The sequence below is a fragment of the Oreochromis niloticus genome, linkage group LG1 (assembly GCF_001858045.2).
Source record: "Oreochromis niloticus isolate F11D_XX linkage group LG1, O_niloticus_UMD_NMBU, whole genome shotgun sequence".
Classification (NCBI taxonomy): domain Eukaryota; kingdom Metazoa; phylum Chordata; class Actinopteri; order Cichliformes; family Cichlidae; genus Oreochromis; species Oreochromis niloticus.
The window spans coordinates 19463067-19487847 of NC_031965.2; the positions used below are offsets into that span (position 1 = coordinate 19463067).

Below are 24781 nucleotides of genomic sequence, written 5' to 3' on the forward strand. Positions count from 1 at the left end.
AGAAGACTTATTAAATAAAATGGGGAAGATAGGCATCACACAGCAAATGTACAGATGAATAAAGGATTTTTTCTCCAGAAGGCAAATACAAGTAAGGATAGGGAATAATTATTATGAGAAGTATATAGTAGAAAATGGAACACCACAGGGGACTATAGTGAGTCCCTTATTATTTTAATTGATGATGTTTCATAATAAAGAAGGTGGAATGGCATTTTCTCTTTTTGCAGATGACGGCACCATGTGGAAGAAAAGAAGTTATGTAGGATTTATTACTAGAAAGGTGTAGGAAGCAATTTTTAAAGTTGAAGAATGGACACATAAGTGGGGATTTAAATTTTCGGTGGATAAGACCAAGACAATGTTTGGTTTTGTTTTTACATGAAAAAGAATTAGTAAGGACATTAAACTAAAGTTATATAACCAAGAACTAGAAAGAGGAAACAATTCAAATTTCTTGGGGTTTGATTTGAGAGGGTTACATGGGCCATACATATTCAGAAAGTTAAAGACAAATGCAAGAAAATGTCAAACTCACACGTGGTACAGAAATATATTAGTCAGAAAGCAGGAGGGGAGAAGAAACAGTCATTTCACGTCTCATATTTGGGCACACTGGGGTAAAATGCACACTATACATTTTAGGGAAACATTGCCAATGAAAATGACAGTACTGTGATGAGACAATAGAGCATGTTATATTACACTGTCATGTTATATTACACTAAGACAACTGATTCAAAACCTAAACAGAATCAAACTGCAACAGGATTAAATTTATTTATTTAGAAATACCACGACAAGTAAAAGTTATCAGTCAATATTTAATGATCTTAGACAAATGAATTTGCATGATAGGATCTAATCCTTAAGTGACATTCCGGTACATACTGCATACCAGTTGGTGGCGGTAATGCACCAATTCGTTGTTTTTCAACCACCAATAAAAACCAAGAAGAAGAAGGCAGCGTCGAGGTTAGCAGTGGGGTCCTTTTTAGCTGCTACCGTTAGCTCTGCAGCAGCTAAGCAGCCATTGGCCGGTGTGAGTCGGAGCATCCTTCTAGAAAAACACCGCTTGAAGTGAAAGATATTGAACCGCAGTTAACGCAGCACAGCTAAAGTAAAACGAGACCAACGAGATCTCTTTGAAGTCAAAGAGTCTTAAAGGTATGGCTTTCACGAGGTCACTGTCATATTAGGTCTTTTTAATAAACCGTCTTTATCATCTGGATTCGAGACGGCTGCGCGAAAACGAGTTGTCTCGGCGTCCCGAGGTGCTCTTTGTTTTTCGCAGTTAACGCTAAACGTCCCGAAACGATGGCTTGTCCTGGGAGTTTGTAATGGCTGTTTCATATGAATTTAATCTTTGGTTTTGAGTGACAACCGTTGAACTCGGGGCTTTAGCAGCACATCGTTACCGAACACGCTATCGGCTAACAATGGGACGCGGAGATTAGGACGAGCGCACTATGCTTATTAAACTGATTTGGCATGGCTAGCTAACGTCGAGCTCGCACCAGTGAAAGTTTATTTTGGCAACTACGCCGCATATAAGAGTTTCGAGGCTTACGTTATGATGCGGATTTTCGTGTTGTTAGCATCTGTCAGTAAGGCTAGCCTCTTTCTCCACAGACGCTAAAAGACTTTAACTTTGAATAGGAGGCCCGACATTTTTATGTTGTTTTAACTTCCTCTGTTATATTGGATGTGGTGTTCTGATTTTTTTCAAAGCTCACCCCAATAATTGCTGTTATCAGCCAACAACTTATCGTCCAAGAGGAGGGTGTATCTCGACGTATCGATTTAATTAGCCCTCAAACCTTAATAAGGGATCACATCGGTAAGTATCACTTTCACCGGCCCGGGTATGTGGGCTTGAGTCAGGGTTTGGTGTTCTAATGTGGAGCTTGGAGGGTAAGCTGAAGCAGAGTCCTCAAAGTTCAAAACGTGAAACTGCTGGCGTTACATAAAGTGAATATCATACCAGCTGAACTCGGCTTGAGCTCAGTTTATATTAGAGATTAACCAGGCAATACAGTACAAATAACAATTCAAACGGTACCACTTTTATATATAGATATATATATCGTTTATTATATCGTTTTTAGGCGTTTATTTAATACACAGTTGACAATGAAAGGTACATTTAAGCAACAACTGTGGGTCCATTTCGTCCACAGGTATCAGTTGAATCGGGTGGTGCTCAGCTTAATTACTGTTTATTGCTAGACTTGGACAAAAATGGAAAAGGGCAATGTGTCTGTAATCATTTGTGTAATCCTCAAAATACAGAACATCCCTGCAGTATCGCAGCGCAGACAGTTATGTTGAAATGTGCACAAGCATCTCAAGATACATAACCCCTTTAAAATATCTTTTAGAATTGTCATGGATGGATGCAACAAATATCATAAAACATAAATTTATAATAAAATTCTAAAATAAGTTGTTTATACAAGTCTGTATGTGCATGCATAGTAAATATCCAGTTGTGAGCTCTGTTTTAGGAAACCTTCTGGTTTCTGCTTGGTGTCAGCTACAGTAACTGCATATTGAAAGTCTGAGACTGCAGAGCATGACCTTAACAGCATTTTGTAACCTGGTTGAAGACATAAGTGTACACTCTAGTTCTTAGGCTTTGCAATAGTTTGTCTTCTTCTGCTAACATCTTAAGTTAGGATTACTTGTTTGTTTTATTCAGGTCCAAATTTTTAATTGTAATATTTACATGTTTCCCTCCCAAAGATGCCTTCAGCAACAGCTGGCAACAGTGCTGTCCAGTCTGCCATTCCAGACCTGGGAAATGGAAGTCATTCTGAGGCCATGAAGCAGATTATTGGTGTGATTGACAAGAAGGTCCGCAATATGGAAAAGAAAAAGGTATCTATAGTTAACATCTTAGAGTAAACTGCGCTTTGGATTAACCTCAAATAGGGTGTAAAGCCTTTTTTTGTTTTGTCTATTGCCGTGGATGCTGGAAAATGTATGCTTTTGTCAATATATAATGACATACAATAATATACAATTATCACGCATACTGATTTGGGTGAATGCAGGTGATGGGATATGTTTTGAAAATCAGAAAAAGGGTTGGAGTAGGTACTTTTAATTTAAACTGGTTCTATAACAGGTTTCCCCTTCCCCAATGAATCCACTTAATAGATAGTAGCACTAATTATGATCTCCAGATTTCCTCTGTCTTGCTCATAATTTGTTAAGATTGTGTGAGAAATGTAGATGTTATCAAACTGCCTTAACATATAAATCCACAGTGGTAATAAACCTAATGATGACATTTTTTTTTTTTTAATAAGTTTGCTCACTTTATATTTGAATTCAACTTAAATGTCAAATTTCTTGTTTTTCAATAACCTTCTTGCAGTCCAAACTGGATGACTACCAGGCAAGAAAGAATAAGGGCGAGAGACTAAATCAGGATCAGTTGGTAAGAAAACAAAACGGCTTCTCATTTGGACACAGCTTTGTTTTGTCGCAGCATCAAATGTAAATTCTGTCAAATGCCCAGATTTCCAGTCACCCTAACCCTGTACTTATATCTCAACAGTCTTGCTTTTCTTCACTTACTCTTTTAATAACACTGATTATCACAGTATTTGTTCAAGTGCTCTGGTGGAATGAAAGAGCCATTATGAAAGTCTTTAAGTTTAACTTGGAGGGGAAAAAAAGATCTGCAAAACCAGCTGCCAAACTTCTGAAGTATTTTCTTTTTCGACTGGTGACTTTGGACATTGATTTTTTTTATATCTCAGAGAACACTGAAGGTCAGAGTTATGGTTGGTAGCACTAAATATTGCACAATTAAAAGCAATGATATTTTCAACGTTAAGCATTTGCATTTTAAATGATTCAACATTTGAAATGTTTTCTGTGCACTATTTAAACATGGGCTTTAAATCATTTTCAAGTCACTCTATTTTTATTTAGCCTTTACTGTGTCCCAGCTTATTTGCAAACAGGTTTGTGTATGTAACAAACTTATATGAAGTTATTTTTCACATTCAAGTGTTATCATTGTTATGAAAGTATTGCATGTTTAGTTGTTACTGCCTCCTGCTTTAAATCATTTCCAGTTAAAAACATCTGATTTTCTTTCCGTGTTGTGCATGAAGGAGGCCTTGGCGAAGTATCAAGAGATCAACAACAACTTAGAGTTTGCTCGAGAACTGCAAAAGAGCTTTCTCGCATTGGGTCAGGAGGTGAGTCCTGAGCTATAGGTGTGCTTTTAACTTGCTGATGAAACCTTAAACACACATACCAAAAATCAATATGCATCAATTATTTTTTATAGATATAATTAAAATGCCTAATTGCAAAGTTTTTAGACACTTGTTGTGATCTTTAGTGGCATCTGCAAATCCTTATTCATTCTCTGCCCAAGTAATTTTTTTTAACGTACATTCTTTATTGCCGTAAAACAATCACAGTTGGCAACACCTGGTGTAATTGATGAAATACTCCCAAATGGCTCACAAAAGCTTAAAGTGCCAGATGGAGTGAACAGGGAAGCGAATAATTGTTTTGACCATGCTCATTGACCTTTTTGATTTTTCAAACTGCAGTGATGTACAGAGTGAACTTAATGGGTGTGTGATATCTTGTGAAACTAAATGCATGAAATTGTGCCTGAATGTGTTCAGATTCAAAAGGCAGTCAAGAAGTCTGCAAGACGGGAACAGCTGCAGCGAGAAGAGAGTGAACAAAGACGCTTGAAGAGTGTTTTGGAGCTTCAGTATTTACTCGACCAGCTGGGAGAAGACAGTGTCAGGCAGGACCTTAAACACCCCGATGCCTCTGGTGCACCTTTGCTCACTGATGCTGAACTCTCATCCCTCGATGAGTTTTACAAATTGGTAGGACCTGAGAGGAACTACGATGTAAGGTACGCGTGTACCTGTGTGCTGTCACTGGTGCAGAAGTTACATTTAGAGTTATCAGTGCTTAAATATGTTTTTTGTTGTTGTTTTCTTTTTAAATCCTGCTCTACAAAAACTATATACTACTACTACTCTGTGTAATTAATTGCATTAATTTTGTGATTTGCAGGTTGACTGACCAATATGAAGAAGCCTCACTACACCTGTGGGAACTGCTTGAGGGTCGAGACAAGGCTGTAGCAGGGACCACGTGTAAGTATTTTCATGTCTTTAATATCGTTCATCACGTGTACACATACATTTTTAAAAAAGAAACTATTTTTAAACTATATTTAAAGCACTTGTGAAAAATGCTTTGAAATGGAGAGGCTTAACATGTGGCTAGTTGATATTTATTTAATGCCTTCATCTTAAGTGCAGTAAGAAAAAATAAGTATCTTAAAGAAAATGTTTGGTGTGTGCACCCATCCACACAGTCGGAAACTCACTTGCACTCACTGTTAGTAGTTAGGTTGTTCAAGACATCTGATTGGCCCCAGTTTATTGTATCTGTTGTTTCATCCCTTCACACAACATTTGATTCACTCGGTTAATGCTGAGATTGGCTCATACCAGCTGTTGCAGGACTTCTTTTGCAGATTGTAGTGACTATGTAAGAAAATGGAGGCAGACCTTAATCGTCCATTGTGGTTTGTGATAATAGACAAGTCTGAACAGCTTCGGTGTTCTCTTTATTCCAGACAAGTCACTGAAGGAAACCCTGGACAAAGTGCTGCAGAGTGGTTACTTTGACAGAGCGCAAACTCATCAAAATGGGACGTGCGAGGAGGAAGAAGAGCAAGAGGAACAGACCGTGGTGGCTGAGTCTAAAGCTGTGGAGCAGCCATCGGAACCTGGTAGCTAACAATTAGCAAATGATGTGTGAGAGGTGTGTGTGTGTGTGACCCAGAAAGAAAGCCATCCTCATGTATGCTTTTCATTTAATATAGGATTGGCTAGTGAAAAAAATACAGAGCCCGTTAAAGTGGAAACTATAGAGGTGAGATTTGTATCTATGCTGCACAAGAACCCACACAGATCAACTCTTTCCTTAAATTGTTATATCACATTTTAGTGTACTGTCTTCTGTTGCAGTTTGTAAACAGACAGTTCATTCCAGAAACTACATACAGCAGTACAGACAAAGACCAAGTTGAGGAGTGGAGTGTGGAGGCCCAGGTATGCTCCATTACTGAATCATCACAGTCCTCGGTGCCGTGAAAACTACTTTCCAACGCTGTGAGTTTGATTCTAATGTGCCTGTCATGTGTCTGTGTTGAATAGATGGTGAATTCACTCCAGCATCAGCCCCCTGCTCAGCTGGCTCCAGAACAAACCATTACTGTGAACCAAGTCACTCCCACTCCTGCTACTGATCCCGTGGTTAGAAAGCAGGCAGTGCAAGACCTCATGGCCCAGATGCAAGGGACATACAACTTCATGCAGGTTAGATGGCCTAAAATGCTGTATATTGTAGTACCCTATGGCTCACAGTATGTGGTGTGTGTCTTAAATAAGCAATGCCAAGTAAGATAAACTTCCAAAAAGGTTGGGCAAAGATGAGGACTACATGTCCAGGCAATTTACAACAATCTGTGAAGTCGTCCTAGAGGTCATGAGACAAGAACGTACTTGTAGTGACTCAGAAAACGAATGTAGTTGTAATTTCTGATATATGAATGCAAACTTAAAAAAAAAAAAAAAAAAAAAAAATTGAGTAAAATATTGAAACAGGGAAAAAACCCATTCTGTGTAATTTGGGACAAAAATTCAAAAGAAGTACAATTTAAATGAGATCATGATTAGCCCATGCCTTTAGGAAGATGTGCTCACATGGGAGTTGATACTAAGATCCTTTTAGTCAAGGTTGTTTGTAGTTTAGGTATTTGCCTAATGTGGAGTGAAGGATTATGGGTATGAAACCTATGCAGACATGCTTGCTTGCTTATTGGACTGATTGCAAATCTCATCTGTTTACATTTACTCTTGTTTGGTTGTCGTAGGACTCCATGTTGGAGTTTGATGGCCAGGCGCTGGATCCAGCCATTGTGTCTGCGCAGCCAATGAAGCCTGTGCAAGCTGTTGACCTGCAGCAGATGGGCGGTCCTCTACGTGAGTGACATTTAAATTACTCACAGGTTATACTGAATAGGGATGCACTGATTTATTAGCAAACATTAGTATTGCTTAAATATTTTACCAGTGACTGTGGAAAATATTTCTGTTGTCCCCTCAGTTTTGCCATTCTTGTATTTGTTGTCCAGTTTAAATTTGTATCATTGTACAGTATTTGTACTCATAACTGGCCAATAGACTTATATATATGTATGTATGTATGTATGTATGTGTGTGTGTGTGTGTGTGTGTATATATGTGTGTGTGTGTGTGTGTGTGTGTGTGTATATATATGTGTGTATATGTGTGTGTGTGTGTGTATATATATACGTGTGTGTGTGTGTGTGTGTGTGTATATATATACATATATGTGTATATATATGTATATATACATATGTATATATATGTGTGTGTGTGTGTGTATATGTATATATATTTTAAATAGGATTTCTTTGTTTCCTGGGCACAAATGATCACTTTGCTGTTAGGCCAGAGGTTCAATTAGTGCATCGCTATTAAGTTGTTTGGTCGCTGCTTTCTGATGTGGATATAATTCAAAGTGCATAATTTAGCAGCATGTCTTTTTTTTTTTTTTTTTTTTTTTGTAGGAGTTTGACTTATTTTATTTTATTTTTATGTCTTCTTAACAGTCCACTCGGAGTCCAGACTTCCTCAGACAGCTGCAGTGTCTGGACCACAGGAATCCTCACAAGTAAGTAGGGAGGAGCCACTGCAGGATATGGGTGGTGAGACTGCTCTTCTGGCTAAGTGGTGCAGCTCATGAATAATTGGAGCAGTTCAGATTGTTGTTGTATTATGAAGAGAGATTTCGAAAGGTCTTCTCCATGGACTGAATGTGATGCTCTCTGACACATCTATCTTTGTTGTCTACTGCGTGTGATGGGGAGTTATTTGATTCATTTGAATATTATAATAACAGAAAAGGGACCTTTTAAGCCAAAAGAAAATCGTCTCATCTCTTGCACTGACTTCTCCATATTCGTTGTTTCCTTGCCTTCCAAATTCCCTCCTCTTTTACCTACCCAGGCCTCAATGTCTCTGTCATCTGAACCGTCTCCTGCCCCATGTTCTCTGTCCTCTGCCTTCCCTCCTGTCTCCAAACCCACCCTCACTGGAGGCATCAATGTCAACGCAGCACCTTTCCAGTCAGTGCAAGCGGTACGCTTTCTATTGGGTCCATTTAAACGGTGTCACAGTGAACCTGTTTGGACTTGATGCATTCTGTAGGAAACTGTCAGCTTTCATACTTGCACAAGTCATAGGTTAGTATTAGAGATTGGTTGGCATGTTTTATTAGTCACAGTGAAAACTGGTCAGTTATTGGTGCAAGGAGCAACAATTTAAGACTTCCCAAACTGCACAGATCTTTGACCTCAGGCCATCGTCGGGTATTCTGGTTATTTTGTTATAATATTGCTATGGACAGGAATGGGGGAGGAAAAAAAATTTGTTTCTCTTTTCAGGTATTTAACATGAATGCACCTGTACCTCCAACTACCGATGGCCAAGTAGACCCCTTGAAGCAGCCTAGCCAGTTCCCTGGTGGCTATGGACAGGGCTTTAGCAGCCAGCCAGAAAATACGGTCGACCAGCCTGACATCCCACAAGAAAGATTACAGACAGGTGTGCATCTTGTTTTGTACGGAAACCCTAGAGCATGAACAGAGTGGTAAATAATGTATTAGGATATCAAAAGGGCTCCCAAGCTTCACTTTGTTGCAACAGAAAATATTTCTTTTGTGTCAAAGTTGAAATATGAGTCAGTGAGGATGCCATTAAGTAAAAATCATGCAGCCTTCTCAGGATTCAGAAGGTAATTTTGCATTTTAAAAGTAAAAAATCCTTCCATCCTCTTCTGCCTATCCTTATCAGGAGCCTATCCCAGCCACCATAGGGTGAGAGGCAGGGTAGACCCTGGACAGGTCATCAGTCTGATACAGGACTAACACAGAGAGACAGACAACCACTGGCATTCGCATTCACACCTATGTGCAATTTAGAATTCCCAATTAACCTAAACCCACTAATGCCTTGTCTAAAAGTAAAAATGTACTAGTACTTATCCAGCAGTACGTGACAGATATTTTGATGTCGTTTTGTGTCTCTTCTGTCTAGTTGTTAATGCATTCCAGCCCCAGGACCAGATTATGTCCTCAACTGCAGGACATGAAGATCCCTCTGTAGGGGCAGGGTTTGGGCAGTCTGGTCAGTCCTTCTACAGCAGCAGAGCTGTACCAAGAGGTGGACCCAGGAACGCTCGTGGCGTGATGAATGGATATCGGGGCTCCTCGAATGGATTTAGAGGTAAAAGCATCCAATGTTGTTTCACAGATTTACAATAATTATATTGTGATTTATTTTGATTAGGAGTAAATATGCATCACCTGTTGAACTAATGTCTTTCTGTCATCAGGTGGATATGACGGCTATCGTCCACCCTTCTCCAACGCTCCCAGCAGTGGATACGGTCAAGCTCAGTTCAACACATCTCGGGACTATTCCAGCAGTTCCTATCAGCGGGTAAGAGTTTATGCATTAATATAAGTCATTGCATTGAGTTTACATTAGTCTTTTTATAACCAAGTGTAACTATAAATACAAAACGTGCACTTACGAAGCCTTACTATCTCTTTAAGGAGGGATATCAGCAAGGCTACAAACGTGGAGCAGCCCAAGGATCTCGTGGTTTGTCCCGAGGTAATGCGCAGGCAATGCGATCCTAAAGGATCCCGGGGACCGTCGAATTACGCCACGTTGAACATTCAGGATTTTTTTGAATGTGTTTGCCCCAGCTCACTTTTATAACAATGTTTTGTTTCTCATCGGTAATCTTATTTTTTTAACTCCTGGCCTACTTATCAGTCAGCCTGCTTCGGTCTGTCTAGATCTTTTTGATGTTTTATCACAAAAATGCTGAATTTAACTACATGTAGGATTATCAGCAAGTACGTGTGATGAAAAACAACAAATAGATATTCCTGTAAACTTGAAAGATTTCATTAATTTATTTTTTGTACAAAATAAATGCAAAAAATACCCCGCCACTGTCAATTTGATTCCATGAGTGCTGTAAGCCACTTGTTACTCCCTTTATAATTTTCATCAAAACGTTTAATTTTCTTTTGTTTGTTTTTTGAACTCCCGTGTCCCCGCCTGCATCGTCACCTCTTTGTACACTGTTATTGATTGAGACTGTTTCAATAAAGTTGTGCCCTATTACCTTCTGTTACTGACACTGTTTTCTGACATTTTCATTCTGTGTGGTGTTGCATTTGAGTAGTTTAACTTGATACAATCCTGTGTAGAATTCAGTTTACTTCAGAGCAGCCTTCAGTTATGACCATAGCAGCTATGGAAACAGCCCGTTTTTATTACATTGCATCTGTTCATTTTCAGAAATGGTTTTACTGGAGATGAATGTCCCAGGGGAAACGCATCACTCAAACATTACCAGTGAAATCTGTTTGACAACCTGAACCACTTTATTTTATTTTAGCTGAGGTGTGCAATTTTGTCAAATGACCCTTGGATCCAGCAGCAAGAAATGAACACCAGCTTTACATTTTGTGCAAAATATAATGCATGGCACACGGGAAACGACTGACAAAGCAAATAAAGAGAAGGTTTCTTAAATTTTGTGTAAGGTAAAACCGAAAGGCAGAGATCTCATCGACTGAAAATTTAAATCTTCAGTGAGAAGTGGCAGCAACTCCCAAATATCTGTGACCCGTGTTCATTATTCTCCCCGATTTGAAGAAACAAATTTACATTAAACAAAAGCATACAGGATAACACAGCATTTAACACCAAACCAGCATTTTTCCAAATATGCTAATATGTTTTCTTTCATGTAAAAGTCATAAATACCTCAGAATGAACAGAGAGAAACAAAATTCAAAGTTTTCATTGCCTTACTTTGACAGTTTCAGCAAAGTACTAGATGGTTAGGTAAAAGTGTAAACCTTAAACATTAATATCAAAACTGTTTCATCAGAATCACGTAGCAATACATGTGTATGGACCATGACTCGTTATACTGTTTAACAAAAGCACTATTTAAGAGCTTTTTCTGTTCAGTACAGTAAATTAAGTGTACACATTAAGAAAAAAAAAGTTATAGTAGGAAAAGAGTAAACAGGTAGTTTAATGGGAAGCAAAAGAGCAACCTGGCTTCATAACGGTGCTGAGGTTAAAGGATTGTAAATGTCAGGTCACAGTGATAGCTGCAGATCTGACAGCACCTTGTAGATCATTACACAACACAGCGACTGCTTGTATCAACAATTCCTTAGTTTTTTAGTGCAATGTCTGGGGATGGTGTGAAAATGCTGTAAGCTGATTGAATTTGCTACAGTAGGTTTATTTTTTTTTTTGCCAATTTAGTGTCATAATTAAATAAAACAAACATCTTTCAGTCAACTCAAAGTATTTTTTCATATTTTTTTCATGATTCATGCATGTCTTTTATTTTGGAGGTTTTTTGGAGTATTTTGATAGTAATTTCAAAAAAATCTAAATCTCAAAGGCTGTAATAAAAATGAGTATTTTTACACCTTATCTTCTTAAACAGCTGCACGGTACATATCCAGAAGGCTCTTGGGTCGGGATGTTTAGGAAGCAGCAAGCCATTTTGAGAGGAAACAAACAACCGGTCTGAAAGCTCACAAAAATATTATTTATATGATTCTATTAAAAAACACCCTCAATGTAAGCAAACACAACTGTGGTAAAATCTATGTATGCACATATCAGGATCCAAACCCATGTAGGTCATTTCACTGTGTAATTTCATTATGTAATGAAGGGATTACTGTCACCAAGACTGAAATCTGGGGTAACGGATTCCCTTTGAGTGGTTCTTCTCAAATGCACTTCAAACCACTAATGCTGGTCAGGGTGGTTAAAGAGGTCCTTATACTCCGATGGGACTGCTCCTCAGCACTTTCGAGTGCAGGTGCTGAAAAAGTCTGATTGTAAAGTTTTGTGCACATTATTATGGCAGCTGATTCTGGCCTTGCACAGGTGGTATATTATGACCAGGTGGTATATTATCATGTGTTTGAGGGAGACCTTGCTGGGCCTGGTCTTGATTTTCTTGTCCATGGTGTTCCTGTGGTATATCCTGAGGAGCTTGGGGTACAGAGTCATGTCCTTGGGGTGCAGGGTGATCTTGGAGCGCAGGGTCATGTCCTTCGGGTACAGGGTGATGTTCTTGGAGCGCAGGGTCATGTCCTTCGGGTACAGGGTGATGTTCTTGGAGCGCAGGGTCATGTCCTTCGGGTACAGGATGATGTCCTTGGGGTGCAGGGTCATGTCCTTGTTGTTGGGCCTCATGCAGTTGGCTTTCAACTGCAGGGATTTCTGGGACAGCGTTCCCTTCAATTGTAAAAAAGAAAACAATTTTATATTCTCAGTGGTTAGATGTTTAAAATCAAACCACTATCAAAATAAAAGTAGTAGAAAAACAAAATCAACACTCACCGAGAACCTCTGGAGGAGGGTCTACTTTCTGTGACTTGAGCCGTTCCATATGCTCAACTGCCTGTAGAGTTTTAGTACATTAGAATTCATTTAGTACATGTGGACAGACAATTTGATTGCTTAAAATACAATATAAGCACAGCTGAATCAATTGGTAAAATGTGAAGGTTAGGATGTGATCAGATTGATGCACTGACTCTAAATCTACAGAAGCAAACCTTTTTCCATTAGTAGTGTACCATTCCTTACCTGCTGGAGCTCCATTTTCTGTGCATTAAGCTGCTCCTGTTGTCTTTCCAGCTCATCTCTCTGTTTCTGGAGGTCAAAAGCCTTCTGGTTGAGATCTTGTTCTTGCTGAGCAAGATGCTCCTCAAACTCCCTCATCTCGTCATCGGTATAAGCCTGGTTCTGCTCCAAGGTCTGAAGAACACAGAGCAGGTAGGAAGTCATTTTTCACAGTCCTGCTTCTTTTAACCAAATGTTTCTGAATTAAATAACTCTTAAAAGCTGTCATCATGATAAAGTGTCATCTAATGTTTCTCACCTCCCAGCTATCTGGCTCCAAGAATTCTTTCTTCTTAGTAGCAACAAGGAACTCATCCAGAGAGACCAGCCTGTCTTTATTTGAATCCACCTGTGACAGGCAAGAGCAGAAAGGCTTTTAACACTGGCTGTACATTATATATTTTCTTATTCACTGAAAGGATTAAGGCAGATAAAACACAGTTGAGCCTGTTTAACACAAGATGCAAACTCAGCTGAGACTGAGAATGAGGTTTAGGTGACTTTTCTATTTTGTTTCTGCAGTCACTAAAGTCAGTCATGTGACTTTAGTCACAGGCTTTGAATTATGGAGACTAACTGTCCACACGCATAAAGTTTTTGTGCTTCCAACCTTTTAACAAACTGATGAGCTGCATTAAAGGTAGTAGAGGACTGCAATTGTGAATATTACTACATTAAAATTAAAGATGCTAAATATTACCCTATGTATATTTTACACACAGGACAGCTAATCCAGGATCGGCTTTTTCGCCTGCATAGTTTCAGGAAAACAGGTTGCTGAGTGCAGCTTGTTGTACCTCATTCATAACATGCTCTCTCATACGTAGCCTCTCTTCCTCCATCTCCACCATGTCGTCCTCCTCATTGGTGGGGTCATAAATCTTTTCCAGCTGAAATCACAGAGGCCCACAGTCAGTACAAAGACCTACTCTGAAATATTTACACATTTTCAGAAGCCACAGCTTTACCTCTTTGGTGAACAATGCCTCCAACTCCTGTTCGTCAAAGAAGCCATCTCCATTTGTATCTGTATTATAGAAAAAGAGAAAAGAAGACGAATATGCCGTGTTCTGGTACTGTATGTTTTACACAGCAAATTATGTATGTTAGTAAATGATAGTACAGGTCTTACCATGCAGGTTGAAAAATGTCTTAGGATCAAAATCTTCAGGATCTAAGCCATCAGCTTCCTCCCAGACCTCCTTCAGCTGATTCTGACTACCCTGCAACATCAAAGTAAAAACACATTTGATTTCCAGATTGAGGCGAAAATGAATATTACAATCTGGACAAAAAACCCCCAACAAAATATATCATTTATTTGTCTCTGTGCGCCTTCGTCACTTACCGGGTGGTTGACTTTAGGGTGGTCGGCGTGCTTCTTCTTCATCTCCTCATAGTGTTCCTCCTCTTTCTTCCTCTCCTCATCATCCAGTGTTTTCAGGTGTTCTCGTCTGTCGTGCTCTTTCATCATTTCGTACCTCTTGAACTCCTCGTGTCTCTCTTTGTCATAGTTCTCCAGATCTTTAGTGGCCTGATGACAAGTAGAAAACAAAATTTGTTCAACAGTAATAACCACACAAGGCTATACCCAGCAAACAATAATGCATCAGCTGGAAATGTCACTTAGACACAGTCGTAGTCAAAACAAGAGATGCTATTCGGAAAACCAGACTAGTTCCAGACTGTCAGACCCTCACAGTAGTAAACTGGATCTTTCAGGTCTATGCCTGCACATTTCTAGACTGAAGTAAAGCGCACTTCTGGAAACCATTGTGAAAAGCCTTTTCGTCTTAACATCATCTGAGACACAGATGCAAGACTAAACATATTGCTGTTTTTAAAAACAATAATGAAAAGAAGGTCAAATAAAAATAATACCTCTGTCCTCTACACCTATCAGTACTACCCTTTCCTTTCTGGTTGCTGGTAATTATAGTCTTTCACCAACTGTGAAGCTTTCACCACCTACGGGCCAATTTTGGTGTATGAATTAAGCAGCTGCATGGGTTCCTGTTTTCTCTTTCTCTCTACTGCAGGACTCCACTGTGCAAAGGCACAAACACTTTCAAGATGTCATTATACTTTTCATTAAGTATGAAGGAGCATCGAGCATCAACATTTACCGATCTGATCAGCCGATCCAGATCTTCCACTTCAAACGTGTGCGGGTTCATGTGGTTCAAGTATTCAAACTGTTTCAGCAGCGCTTGATGGTCCACTGCTATGTCTGTCCAGGGAGCAATTCAAATATATTACATATATTAAAACATATGAATATATAAAATCGAACTTTCTTTTATTTACCTCTAAAATAATCAACTTAAAGTTGATTTAGAGCCTGATACTTTAAACAGAATTCAAAATGAAATTACTTTTGTATTGCACAACTTACCATTTCCTCCTTCAAGGTCCTGCTTGGCCTTAATCAGGGTCCGCAGTCGATTCACCTCCTGCCTTTTTAACTCATCTAGTTTTGTTCTGACATGATGGCTGACAAAGTCTAGCTCTTTGGCCAGCTTACCTTGCTGCAACATAAATAAATTAAACTTTGCAGGAAGCAGTGCATGTACACGAAACGAGTATATTATAGTGACTATTGTCTTATACAAGGAGCTGGTTGAAATGTTGTGCCACTGCAGTAAGACCAAACCAAGAGAAAGCGGGGTACCTTGATGTCTTCCATGTCTGTATTGTGGAGCTTTTCCCTGAAATGCTGATCCTTCTCTAGAAAATCAATGACTTCTCTGAGGTAGCGGTCATAGTGGAGTCCAGTGTCCTAAAAATACAGTAAATAAAATGAAATTTAAAAACGCCAATAACATGTTACATTGTGTAATCAAATCCTATTTTAAACATTTTTGATATATATCTATATTTATATATACAGTACAGCATCTCTATCTGTATATGGGTGACAAATTAAAGAAAAATCCAACCAAAAGTGTCTGAGCAAGTACAGAAAACACCACCACATGACAAATACAAACTGGGTTACCGCTTTCTGTAAAGATCACTTAATATCTAAAAAAGAGCATTCCTGTGCAATCCACAGTGAAACTATATTGTACTTGTTTAACCTCTGTATGACAGTATTTAACCATTCCAGAGGCACAAATGAGTACACAGATAATAGTATTTTGGTACTAAACAATCTATAGCTTCTGAAACTATTGTACTGAGAAATAAATTGGTTTGTGGGATCACAAGTTTTAAAATGTTGAATAAGAGAAAGAGGCCATTTTTCCAATAAACTTAGCAGGGGCGTAGTTACTACAGTGTACCACCTATGAAATAGCTAATAAATAAACATTAATAAATCATATATTCTGTGAAATTGTGTAATCCAATCCCACAAAGATTCTTGAAGCCGCTCATCTCCATGCACATTGTTTTAAGTTAAAAAAAAGGGAAACATAAATATTTTTATAATAAAAAAAATCATCTTATCCTAAATATAATGACCAAAATTTTGAGTTTTATGCCTGAATTAAATACTGTTAAAACGAATAGATAATGAAAGCCAAATAAACACAATTATCTCCCTGCACCACTGCTGAAAAAGGGTCGTTATTTAATACGACATGTATTATGGTTTGTGGTGAATTTACAGCTTGCCAGCAGTGTAAATATTATGTCTTCTTCCTTACCACACTGGCTGGAGGCTCTTCAGGCTTTTTCTCTGGTTCTTTGACTTTCGTCTTGTCGATGCTGATGGGCACAGCCTCCAAACACAACAGCTGGACCAGCAGCAACAGCAGCCAGCCGGCGAGAAAGGCCCGGCTCCCCCACATCTACAAATGAGAACAATTACTATAGTGCCGGATGAGGTGACGTGTTTTAGATTTCACAATATCTGGAAATATACATTCTTGAGTTTCTAAGTGTGTAATCCTCATCGTGTACCCAGCTTCCTCATTTTTAATCTTCCTCGAGCAGCCCATCTAGCCCCCACACACTGCAAATTACTGGCTAATAATAATAACCAGAGGAAGCTGTTGGTGTTAGCCTTTAGCACCGTCACTGACAGATTTAGCGCTTCAGTGCCAAGCATGGACAAATGAGACACTCATGTAACGTTACACCGTGAGCCTGAGCAGAAGAGCTTACACAGCATTTCCCCCACGCTCAGCGTGGATTTTAAAGCTTTACTAAAGAGCCCCATAGACAGATATGTTGCCAGTATACTCACTTTATTATGAACACAGGACCTCATCTACTCTACCTTCCACCCGTCGCTTCCTCTCAGCTGGAGAGGTATCGGCAGCTTCCACCAGCCCGCTGGTCAGAGTAGCTCGTTTGGTGGTTAACCTGATTGGTCAGTTGGGCGGTCTGTCAAACGCACTAGCAAGTTGCGTTGCACTGAATCGTACGTGGCGAGATGACAGCAGAGCAGGTGGGCGGGTTTTTTGGTTTGTCATCTACGGCACCGCACGGAACGAAAATGAGACGGAAAATTCACGCTGGGGGTGGATGGATGATGCTGAATGACGAATTTATTTATTTAAAACACACTGTTGGATTTTTTTTCTTCTTCAAAGTATTACGATTTTAACTTTAATTTTCTAATTATTTGCTCCTTTCAGTTTTTCATTTTTGTTTTCAACTTAGTTCATGTTAATCAGTTCTAAATATAGTTTTTGTTTATTTAATACAATACACGACCATTTTTCACGGGTAATTTGTCAGAATATGTTGCAGATTATAAAAACACCGTTTGTGAAGGTGCTTGACGCTTAATCATGCAGACATCCCAGTCTTAAAGATACAGAACTGTGCAAACTCTTCAGCGACCCCTCATTTTTTAAATATTTTGCTAGGAAGATGGGAAATATGCGCAGTAATTTATTGAAGCACGCATTTAAACATACATTTAGATGCAGTATAAAAAGCAAAAACAAAGTTCTAACAAGATGGAAAGTGAATTTTTGTTATGACCACCTTTATTCTACAACAATGAACTTATTTAGACAAGCTTTCTTGCAGTTCTTTTGATGTTGGCTGCCTTTTGTTCTGTATGATGCCATTCATAATTCCATCAGTTTTGATATTAATTCCACTGTCTGAAATGCAGCCCCAAAACATGAGAGCCTCCACCGTGTTTTATAGATAAACCATCTGAAAAATGGTCAGGTACAAGGCCAGAAAATGAGTAAAGGAGCATCCAGCGTTCAAAGGAAAACTTCAAAGACCTTCAGAAAGTCTTTTATTAGTACAAATACTTTAAAATAAAAAGTGCAAATAGAGTACTTGAATACATGTATAGCTAACCAATTCCAATGTTGGGACTTCACCAGCAGCTTTAAGCATTTAATACTTTCTTCAGTCAGTGTTTGCTTTGCTTCCTGTGGAAGAAAAAAAAAAACCTAAGTGCAGCTCTGCCTCAGCTTTCTCTGAGCTCAGGAAGCATCAGTCTGTGATTAATGGGACCAAGTTCACCTCTTACCCCCGGTCCTGTTCACTGGCCTCATGGGAAGATCTTACATGAAACTTTTTTTGTGTGTGTGTGTATGTGTGCTTATAGAAGATCAAACTGTACTCATCATCTTAGAGGCTGAGTAGCCATGAATAAATGACTGCTACTCATTCCCTTTTGTGTGTCTGTCCTTCATTCTGTGTGTCTGTAAAGATTTGATCAATTTTTTGACACTGCAACTGTTCATTAGAGAGCCACAACACTTTACAGGTGTGTACCTGGGATATAAATGAAGGTCATGTTTTAAATATTGGGGCAAAAAGAAAAGGGTGCTCGAAGCAGCAGAAAAAGCAAGTTGCCCTTCCAATTTTACACTCTTGTCACACAGTCGTTTAATCTATGTGTAACTCTGGTGTTATAAACATATAATATTTTCCCTAATGGATTTGAAAATTCACAGCTACTGCAGTCCCACCGCAAGACGGTCTGTAGCAAATCTCAAACTTAGTCCTGGTTGGTGTAGATTCAGCCATCTGTATTGAAAGACCACAACTCCAGAAGAGGGCGCTGTTGCTATGTGCTGGCTGTGTCGATTATTGCCATCATTTTGACTTTAGTAAAAGTACTGAGTGTTTAGCTTAACTGGTCAAATATGCTTAAAGGCAAATAACATTAACATCAGCCGTGAAATTGTGCACCTTGTTAGCATCGATCCCTGCTGCTGTGGTTTAATTACCTGCGAATCAGCATATATGAAAGCCTAATTACAAAGGAATTATTTAAACTCTGTTCTTCTTTTTCATGCTACATCTTCAACAGCTGATTGGACCAGGACTAGAAGAAGACTTAGATCTGCTGCCTGCAAATTGTAAAAACATTAGCTTTCTACTGAAATTATGGATGACAGAATAAAAATACAATGAAGACTTTGGAGCTTTGGCAGCTCCAGCAAGACAATGAATCAAATTTCTATCTGGATAAGTGAGGTTATGACTAAATATAACATCCCTGCTCTTTAGATGACAGTGTAATAGTTCACTGAGTTGGAAGGCAATTATTCAATGTCATAGATCATAACTGGAATTGATAGTGAAAGAACACTAGAGTGGATGGGAAGATCAGCATTTCTTTTTAATCAGCCACTATATCATAAAATGTGCTGCATAATGAAAAGAAGGCTACTGTCTAAATATTACCCTACAGAGAGTGTTAATAATTTAGGAACCTGTACACACTCATTTATATACCTTACTCTGCTGACATGAAGGTGTATTTTAAAAAAAGCATTTCGGAAAACATGCTATTGATTTCCTATGAGGGCTTCTGCCAACTAGATTAAGATCCAAATGATTCCTCACTGAAGAGCTGGAAGTCAGAACAAGAGAATCTTTATTTCATTTTCAGTTCAGCACCTTTAGCGAGCTTAAGTAAGTGATTCAGCGGGAGGAGGCTCTCTGAGGAGAAGACAATAACATTGAGTCACCTTGCTGCATTGTGAGCCTCTGGCAGGCAAGAGGCAGGATTCAGCAGCAGTAGCAGCAGAGAACATACTGCAGAGCTGCGCTGGTCTGCGCAGCAACTAAGTGTGTATTTGTTTGTGTAAATTAGCATGTATAGATGGATGTCTACATAGTGGGGATGATAATAAATCATAGCAAGGTCAAATAACAGCAATTGAGTTCGGTTACGAGATGATTACGCTGCAGTGCGTATGGTTTTTCAGCACTCTGTACCTGATTGTGCAGACTGGTTGAGGAATGCACAACAAGTTGAATCAAATGATGCCAAGTTTAAATGTAATATTTGGTGGTATTAATGATTAATGTAGACACTGTTTTATTTAATTCCGTTGCTGGTGTCTGCCTGACCTTTGTACAGTACAGAGGAAAGTTCCAAAATGCATCACATTTTTATTTGCAGTGAGCTTTAACTGGGTTGTGATGTTATAATATCGTAACAGATATAATAGTAAATTTCATCATTCACACATTTTGTTTGTTTCTTGTACCTTTTCTAAAGTGGTCTTTCAATTTTTTTTCTTTGGACTTAATTTGCTTTTAAACTCATTTTCAGTCCTTCTACCTGACCATTTTCAGAGGAATGTTTATTTTGTTTGTTAAGCACAATGAAACTGACCTATGAATGACCTATAGCCAACTTTAAATTGTATATTTAGGCACTTTGTTACTAGCAGTAGAAGGATGGCTGTCAATAAGCCATTCTTAAGGAAGGGAAACAGGGAGAAAATGCCGAGGTATGCCAAATTAAACAAAAACTGGGTTGGCAACAAGTCTTATGGAGTAATGAATCAAAATTTGAAATGGTTCAAATCCTCATCAATACGTATGGATGAGGTTAGCATGGAGGTCGAGTAGCGACTATCCACAGCCATTTGTAAAAGACAGTGGAGGTTCTACTATGGTTTGGCGCTATATTTTGGCCAGTGGTGTGGGAGATTTTGTCAAAGTTCTTGGAATTATGAAAAAAGTGCCATCAGATTTTCATCCACATAGGAATACCACCTGAAAAGTGTCTGCAACACACAAAACATCCAAAGAAGGGCCTTGAATGTCCTTCAGGAAGCCTGGAGAACTTTCCACCAAGACTACTTACAGAAGTTTTAAGAGAAGTTGCCTAAGAGAGTTCAGGCTATGTTGTAAAAATAATGGTAGCCGTACAAAGACTTTCAAGCCAGTCAGAATTGCACAAACTCTTTTTTTGACATTTATACTGAATTAAAATTTGATGTTTGCACATGTTTCAATATATTGCTGCACCTATTTTTTTTTCATTTTGGTAGCAAAATATAAAAAAGGAAGGAAGCTCAAAACTTTTTTACTGTATTATCTAAGTGTACATTTGTGAAAAATACTAATACCAATTCTTTCACTGAAATGGTTCCATGGCAGTAGATCTTATTTAGTCAATAATTAGATTATTACATCATATATGATCAGAAATCCTACAGATTAGAAATAGTTTATGACCAAATTTAGTTTTACTTTTCTTTCATGTAGGTAAGAATTTGGGAGATTTTCAGTGAAACAGCTTCTGCACGGCTGATAAAGGCAAAGCTTTTGAGAAAATTTTATCCTCCACTATCTTTAAAAAGCTGTGCCTTGAACCACTGGAGAACAACAAAACCTCCCCAAAGTGAGTCAGAACCAGTTAAAGCACATGGTATTACGCAATGAGGGTCATAATAATGATGATACATTAGTATAAGAGAGCTTGGGATGATGAGATGAAACCGTGCTGCTTGTCTTGTTGTCTTTTGGTCAGCAAAATAGCTCCTGTGCCAACACCACTGTGACTTTGAACATTGCCTGCCCAGTGAAAATTTATGAGCAGCGGCGGTAAATTGGGCAGGTCTGTTTGATGCAGTGTAAGCATTATTGTAATGTGTCATGGTCAGAAAGGCTTTCTGTCCTTAAAGCTTGACTGCAGTGCCAGTGAAGGTGATGCGAGGCTGACAAACATCACCTAAAGCTTCCAGTACAATTAACGCAGGGACATAAATTCAACCTGACCTGCGGACATGTCAGTTCTCAGCACACATTTATATCCTCACGTTTCACTACCCGAGTCCTTTGTTTTCCCTTGGAAGAAAAATATCAAAATGTAAGCATTTATCTGTGCTTACTCTTGTGTCACTTTGTGTAGTTTTTATGTGGTACTTCCAGGGTCATTCTTTCATAAAAGGGAAAAGAAAGTTTCTATAAAATTTCAGCAGAAGTTATTTGATTGTCTTCTTGTTATCCTATATTAATGAAAAGGAGTTTTTTTGGCAAGAGACCTGAATCAATAGACAACTTTATCTACATTTGTATTATTTTTATCGTTCATTGTAAAGATTGTTTTAAGAAAATTTAAAAAAGAGGGGTTATCGCAATGTTTATTTATATGAAATTTCTATTAGTCCAAACTGGTGACGTTGGTCCAGCTTTTTTTAAAACAGCCTTGCAGAAGACTCGTGGTATTTTCAAACTGATGTTTACTTCATGACTCACACGCTGGACAGTTTTTTAAGCTGACAATTTAGACAAGCCCCAGAGCACCTAGCCCTGAAAATCTTTTAGTTATTTATTTTTTTCCCCTTGCTTGTGGTCAGCTTTTCCCTCTTATTTTGCTGCATTTTTCCCAAACTATTAATAATCTAGGTGGGATTGATGGTGGGAAAAATATTATTGCTTGGCCACCTGTTAGTAATGAGTGGTCAGATGAACAATAACTTGTTGTCTCAGCTGTCTCTGTAACGCAGCACATCCTTATTGAAGTGCATAGGCTACACTGTGTGTCAAACTAAACTGCTTTATGGAGGCTAGCCTGGGTAACTCATTCCCTAGCCTGTCTTCTGATAGAACGATATGCTAGAATTGCCTGGTAACAACTAAAATCAATATTGTAGGGTAAAATAGGATTATTTAAATCTAGTTTGTTGTAGCTCAATCAGTGTGATCCGTAAACATGCCCCATCTTGTGGCCATCCAATAATATCTCACAACTTAACTCATTCCCACTCCTTATTAACTCGTGGCCTCGGGTTATTGATCCTGTGCCTGTAAGCTGATAACTGCTGGCCATGCAAAAATATCTCATGGCCACCGACTGATACTTTTATCAACTATGTCACCAAAGCAGCTCTATATCAAAAAAGCAGATTAGAAACTGTTTAGGGATACTTTCCCCCTTCAGACAGCACATGCATTTGTGTTCTGCACAGAGCAAAACTCATTTAGAAAAGGAAAACCCATACTTGGGTAACACTCTGTGATGAACGCTTTTTTTTAACTGCAAAAATTTTAATTATAAGTTCATAAAAACATCAAATGTTTTGTGGTAAACATAATTATCCATGCCCCAACACACATGTAAACTCAGTCAGCAGCTGCAGTTTCTCTTGTGGCACTGTGCACGTGCACAGGCAGAGCAGATATACTAGAAAAGGGAAAGGCGTAGGAAGTTATTAGGGACTTCTCTTTCCAGTCTGCAAACTAATTAAGTTGTTAGCTGTTTTTTTTTTTCAAGTTTATATAGATTGTTGCTAATTTGCCACGATCGTCTAAGTCATGCTGGCTGTCCATGCTGTTTTTAGTAGTCTGACATCAGGCAGAATTGTCAACTCCTTACACTTTAATCTGGACTAAGCAAACAAAAAGGAGGATAGAAGAGTCAATCATACTTGGATATGTGTTGACAATGCAGAGATAATATTAAATTTAAAAAAAAAATTGAGAGTAATTATCTGAAAATAACAAAAGGAATACCCCAAAACCCCACTGCTGTTATCTGCTGTCTGATTTTTGTGTTATCCTTTATATCAGGGGTGGGCAATTGATTTTCCCAAGGGGTCACACTGGAAACTGGGACTGTTATGGAGGGCCATGCCAATAAGCTGAACTCAATTCAGCCATCCACTCATCCATCCATTTTCTACCACTTATCCGACTTATAGGGGCTGCAATAAGAAGAGACAAGATAATGTAAAGGTGGATTTAGAAAAGATAATAAAACACAGACAATATAAAACCAAAGATGTAATTAAAAACAAATCAAATGTCCATATTGACTTTATTCCTTTATATGCTTATCGGTGTGGCCCTCCACAACAGTCCCAGTTTCTCATTTGGCCCATTGGGAAAATTCATTGCACACCCCTGATATAAAGGATAACACAGTAATACTTAATTAACTAAACCATAAAAAGTGGTGCGTAAAAAGAAAGAGTAAATGGAAGATGTGATACTACATTTCCTTGATGGGGAACACAGAGCCCCCACCACCAATATTCAGATGAAACCCTTTGCACCCATGTTTCTCTCATTGCATTTCTCTAAAACAAAGATCAGTTAAGCAGGATGATTTGTCTCAGCTTTATTTAACATACACCCACAATTCTTTGAAAGCGTGCACGTTTTGCTTTCATGTGTGAATTCTAGTACAACTACTTTCACAACTGGGCCACCCAAAAACTGAAATCATTTCAATCACCAGCCTTGAAAAGTCCCCATTCCCCAGCGGCAAAGCTTTTATCCGGTTCATTTCTAGCTCACCCACTATCTCGTGCTTGCACTTTTTTGGTTAGGCTTTATAACTTAGTTTATTATTTTCTTATGCAAGGACCGGCTGCGTTTTTAATCATTTGCCAGACCGCTACTTATGAGCACCCGGTTGCTCAACAAAAGGGAGTCTTGCAGGGGAGGTCGTCTGTTGCTCTGTTTGGTATTCGTCCCCTTTAAAAACTATGCAGCCCTAGCGGCGGTATTATGTGGGCTCCCTGGAAAAAGTCTGCGGAGAGGGAGAGGGGGGACGAGCCGAGCTGGAGTCGAGAGATCATGGCGGCACCTCTCGGACGGGACACCCTACCTGACTACTGGTCGTATGGAGTTTGTCGAGATGGTCGAGTCTTCTTCATTAAGTGAGCCGTTTTACTTGTTCTGCTCTGAGTACTTTACGAGGCGATGTGAAGGGATTTTTTTCTCCCTCCCGTTGTTTTATTAGCGTTCAGTAACAGGTGTCTTTCTTGCAG

The 24781-nt window shown here is 38.8% G+C and overlaps 3 protein-coding genes across 11 annotated transcripts in view; 2 read left to right on the forward strand and 1 right to left on the reverse strand.

Annotated features, from left to right (window-relative positions):
* Positions 1–937: 937 nt before the first annotated feature.
* On the forward strand, positions 938–11079 carry caprin1a (cell cycle associated protein 1a). Of its 2 annotated transcripts, XM_003442385.5 has the most exons (17): positions 938–1167; positions 2746–2880; positions 3383–3445; positions 4131–4217; positions 4659–4900; positions 5065–5147; positions 5636–5791; positions 5885–5934; positions 6030–6113; positions 6219–6380; positions 6938–7046; positions 7700–7761; positions 8097–8228; positions 8534–8693; positions 9186–9374; positions 9484–9590; positions 9707–11079. In XM_003442385.5, the coding sequence occupies exons 2-17, from the start codon at positions 2746–2748 to the stop codon at positions 9791–9793; spliced, it is 1908 nt and encodes a 635-aa protein (XP_003442433.1). In that variant the 5' UTR covers positions 938–1167; the 3' UTR covers positions 9794–11079. The 2 variants fall into 2 exon arrangements, with proteins under 2 accessions (XP_003442433.1, XP_005467038.1); XM_005466981.4 differs by lacking the exon at positions 8097–8228 and having other exon boundaries at positions 940–1167.
* nucb2a (nucleobindin 2a) lies at positions 10986–24749 on the reverse strand. Of its 3 annotated transcripts, none has more exons than XM_025906138.1 (13): positions 24619–24749; positions 16487–16630; positions 15508–15615; positions 15232–15364; positions 14963–15066; positions 14185–14370; positions 13969–14059; positions 13805–13863; positions 13634–13726; positions 13096–13185; positions 12801–12971; positions 12552–12612; positions 10986–12449 (listed from the first exon to the last, which is right to left on the reverse strand). In XM_025906138.1, exons 2-13 carry the CDS (start codon positions 16628–16630, stop codon positions 12064–12066), a joined length of 1626 nt encoding a protein of 541 aa, XP_025761923.1. In that variant the 5' UTR covers positions 24619–24749; the 3' UTR covers positions 10986–12063. The 3 variants fall into 3 exon arrangements, with proteins under 3 accessions (XP_025761923.1, XP_003442432.1, XP_025761922.1); XM_003442384.5 differs by lacking the exon at positions 24619–24749 and adding an exon at positions 17029–17182 and having other exon boundaries at positions 10986–12446; XM_025906137.1 differs by lacking the exon at positions 24619–24749 and adding an exon at positions 17029–17182.
* Positions 24113–24781, forward strand: part of plekha7b (pleckstrin homology domain containing, family A member 7b) — a 77620-nt gene continuing 76951 nt past the window's right edge. For 2 of the 6 annotated variants that reach the window (XR_002061977.2, XM_025906089.1), the window contains exon 1: positions 24113–24670. Coding sequence is in view for 1 of the 6 variants with exons in the window: in XM_025906089.1 (XP_025761874.1) it covers positions 24519–24670 (152 nt within the window). In the remaining 5 variants the exon portion in view is untranslated. The remainder of the gene's footprint in view (positions 24671–24781) is intronic. The other 4 variants (XR_002061978.2, XR_002061983.2, XR_002061975.2 and 1 more) reach the window with 3 other exon arrangements.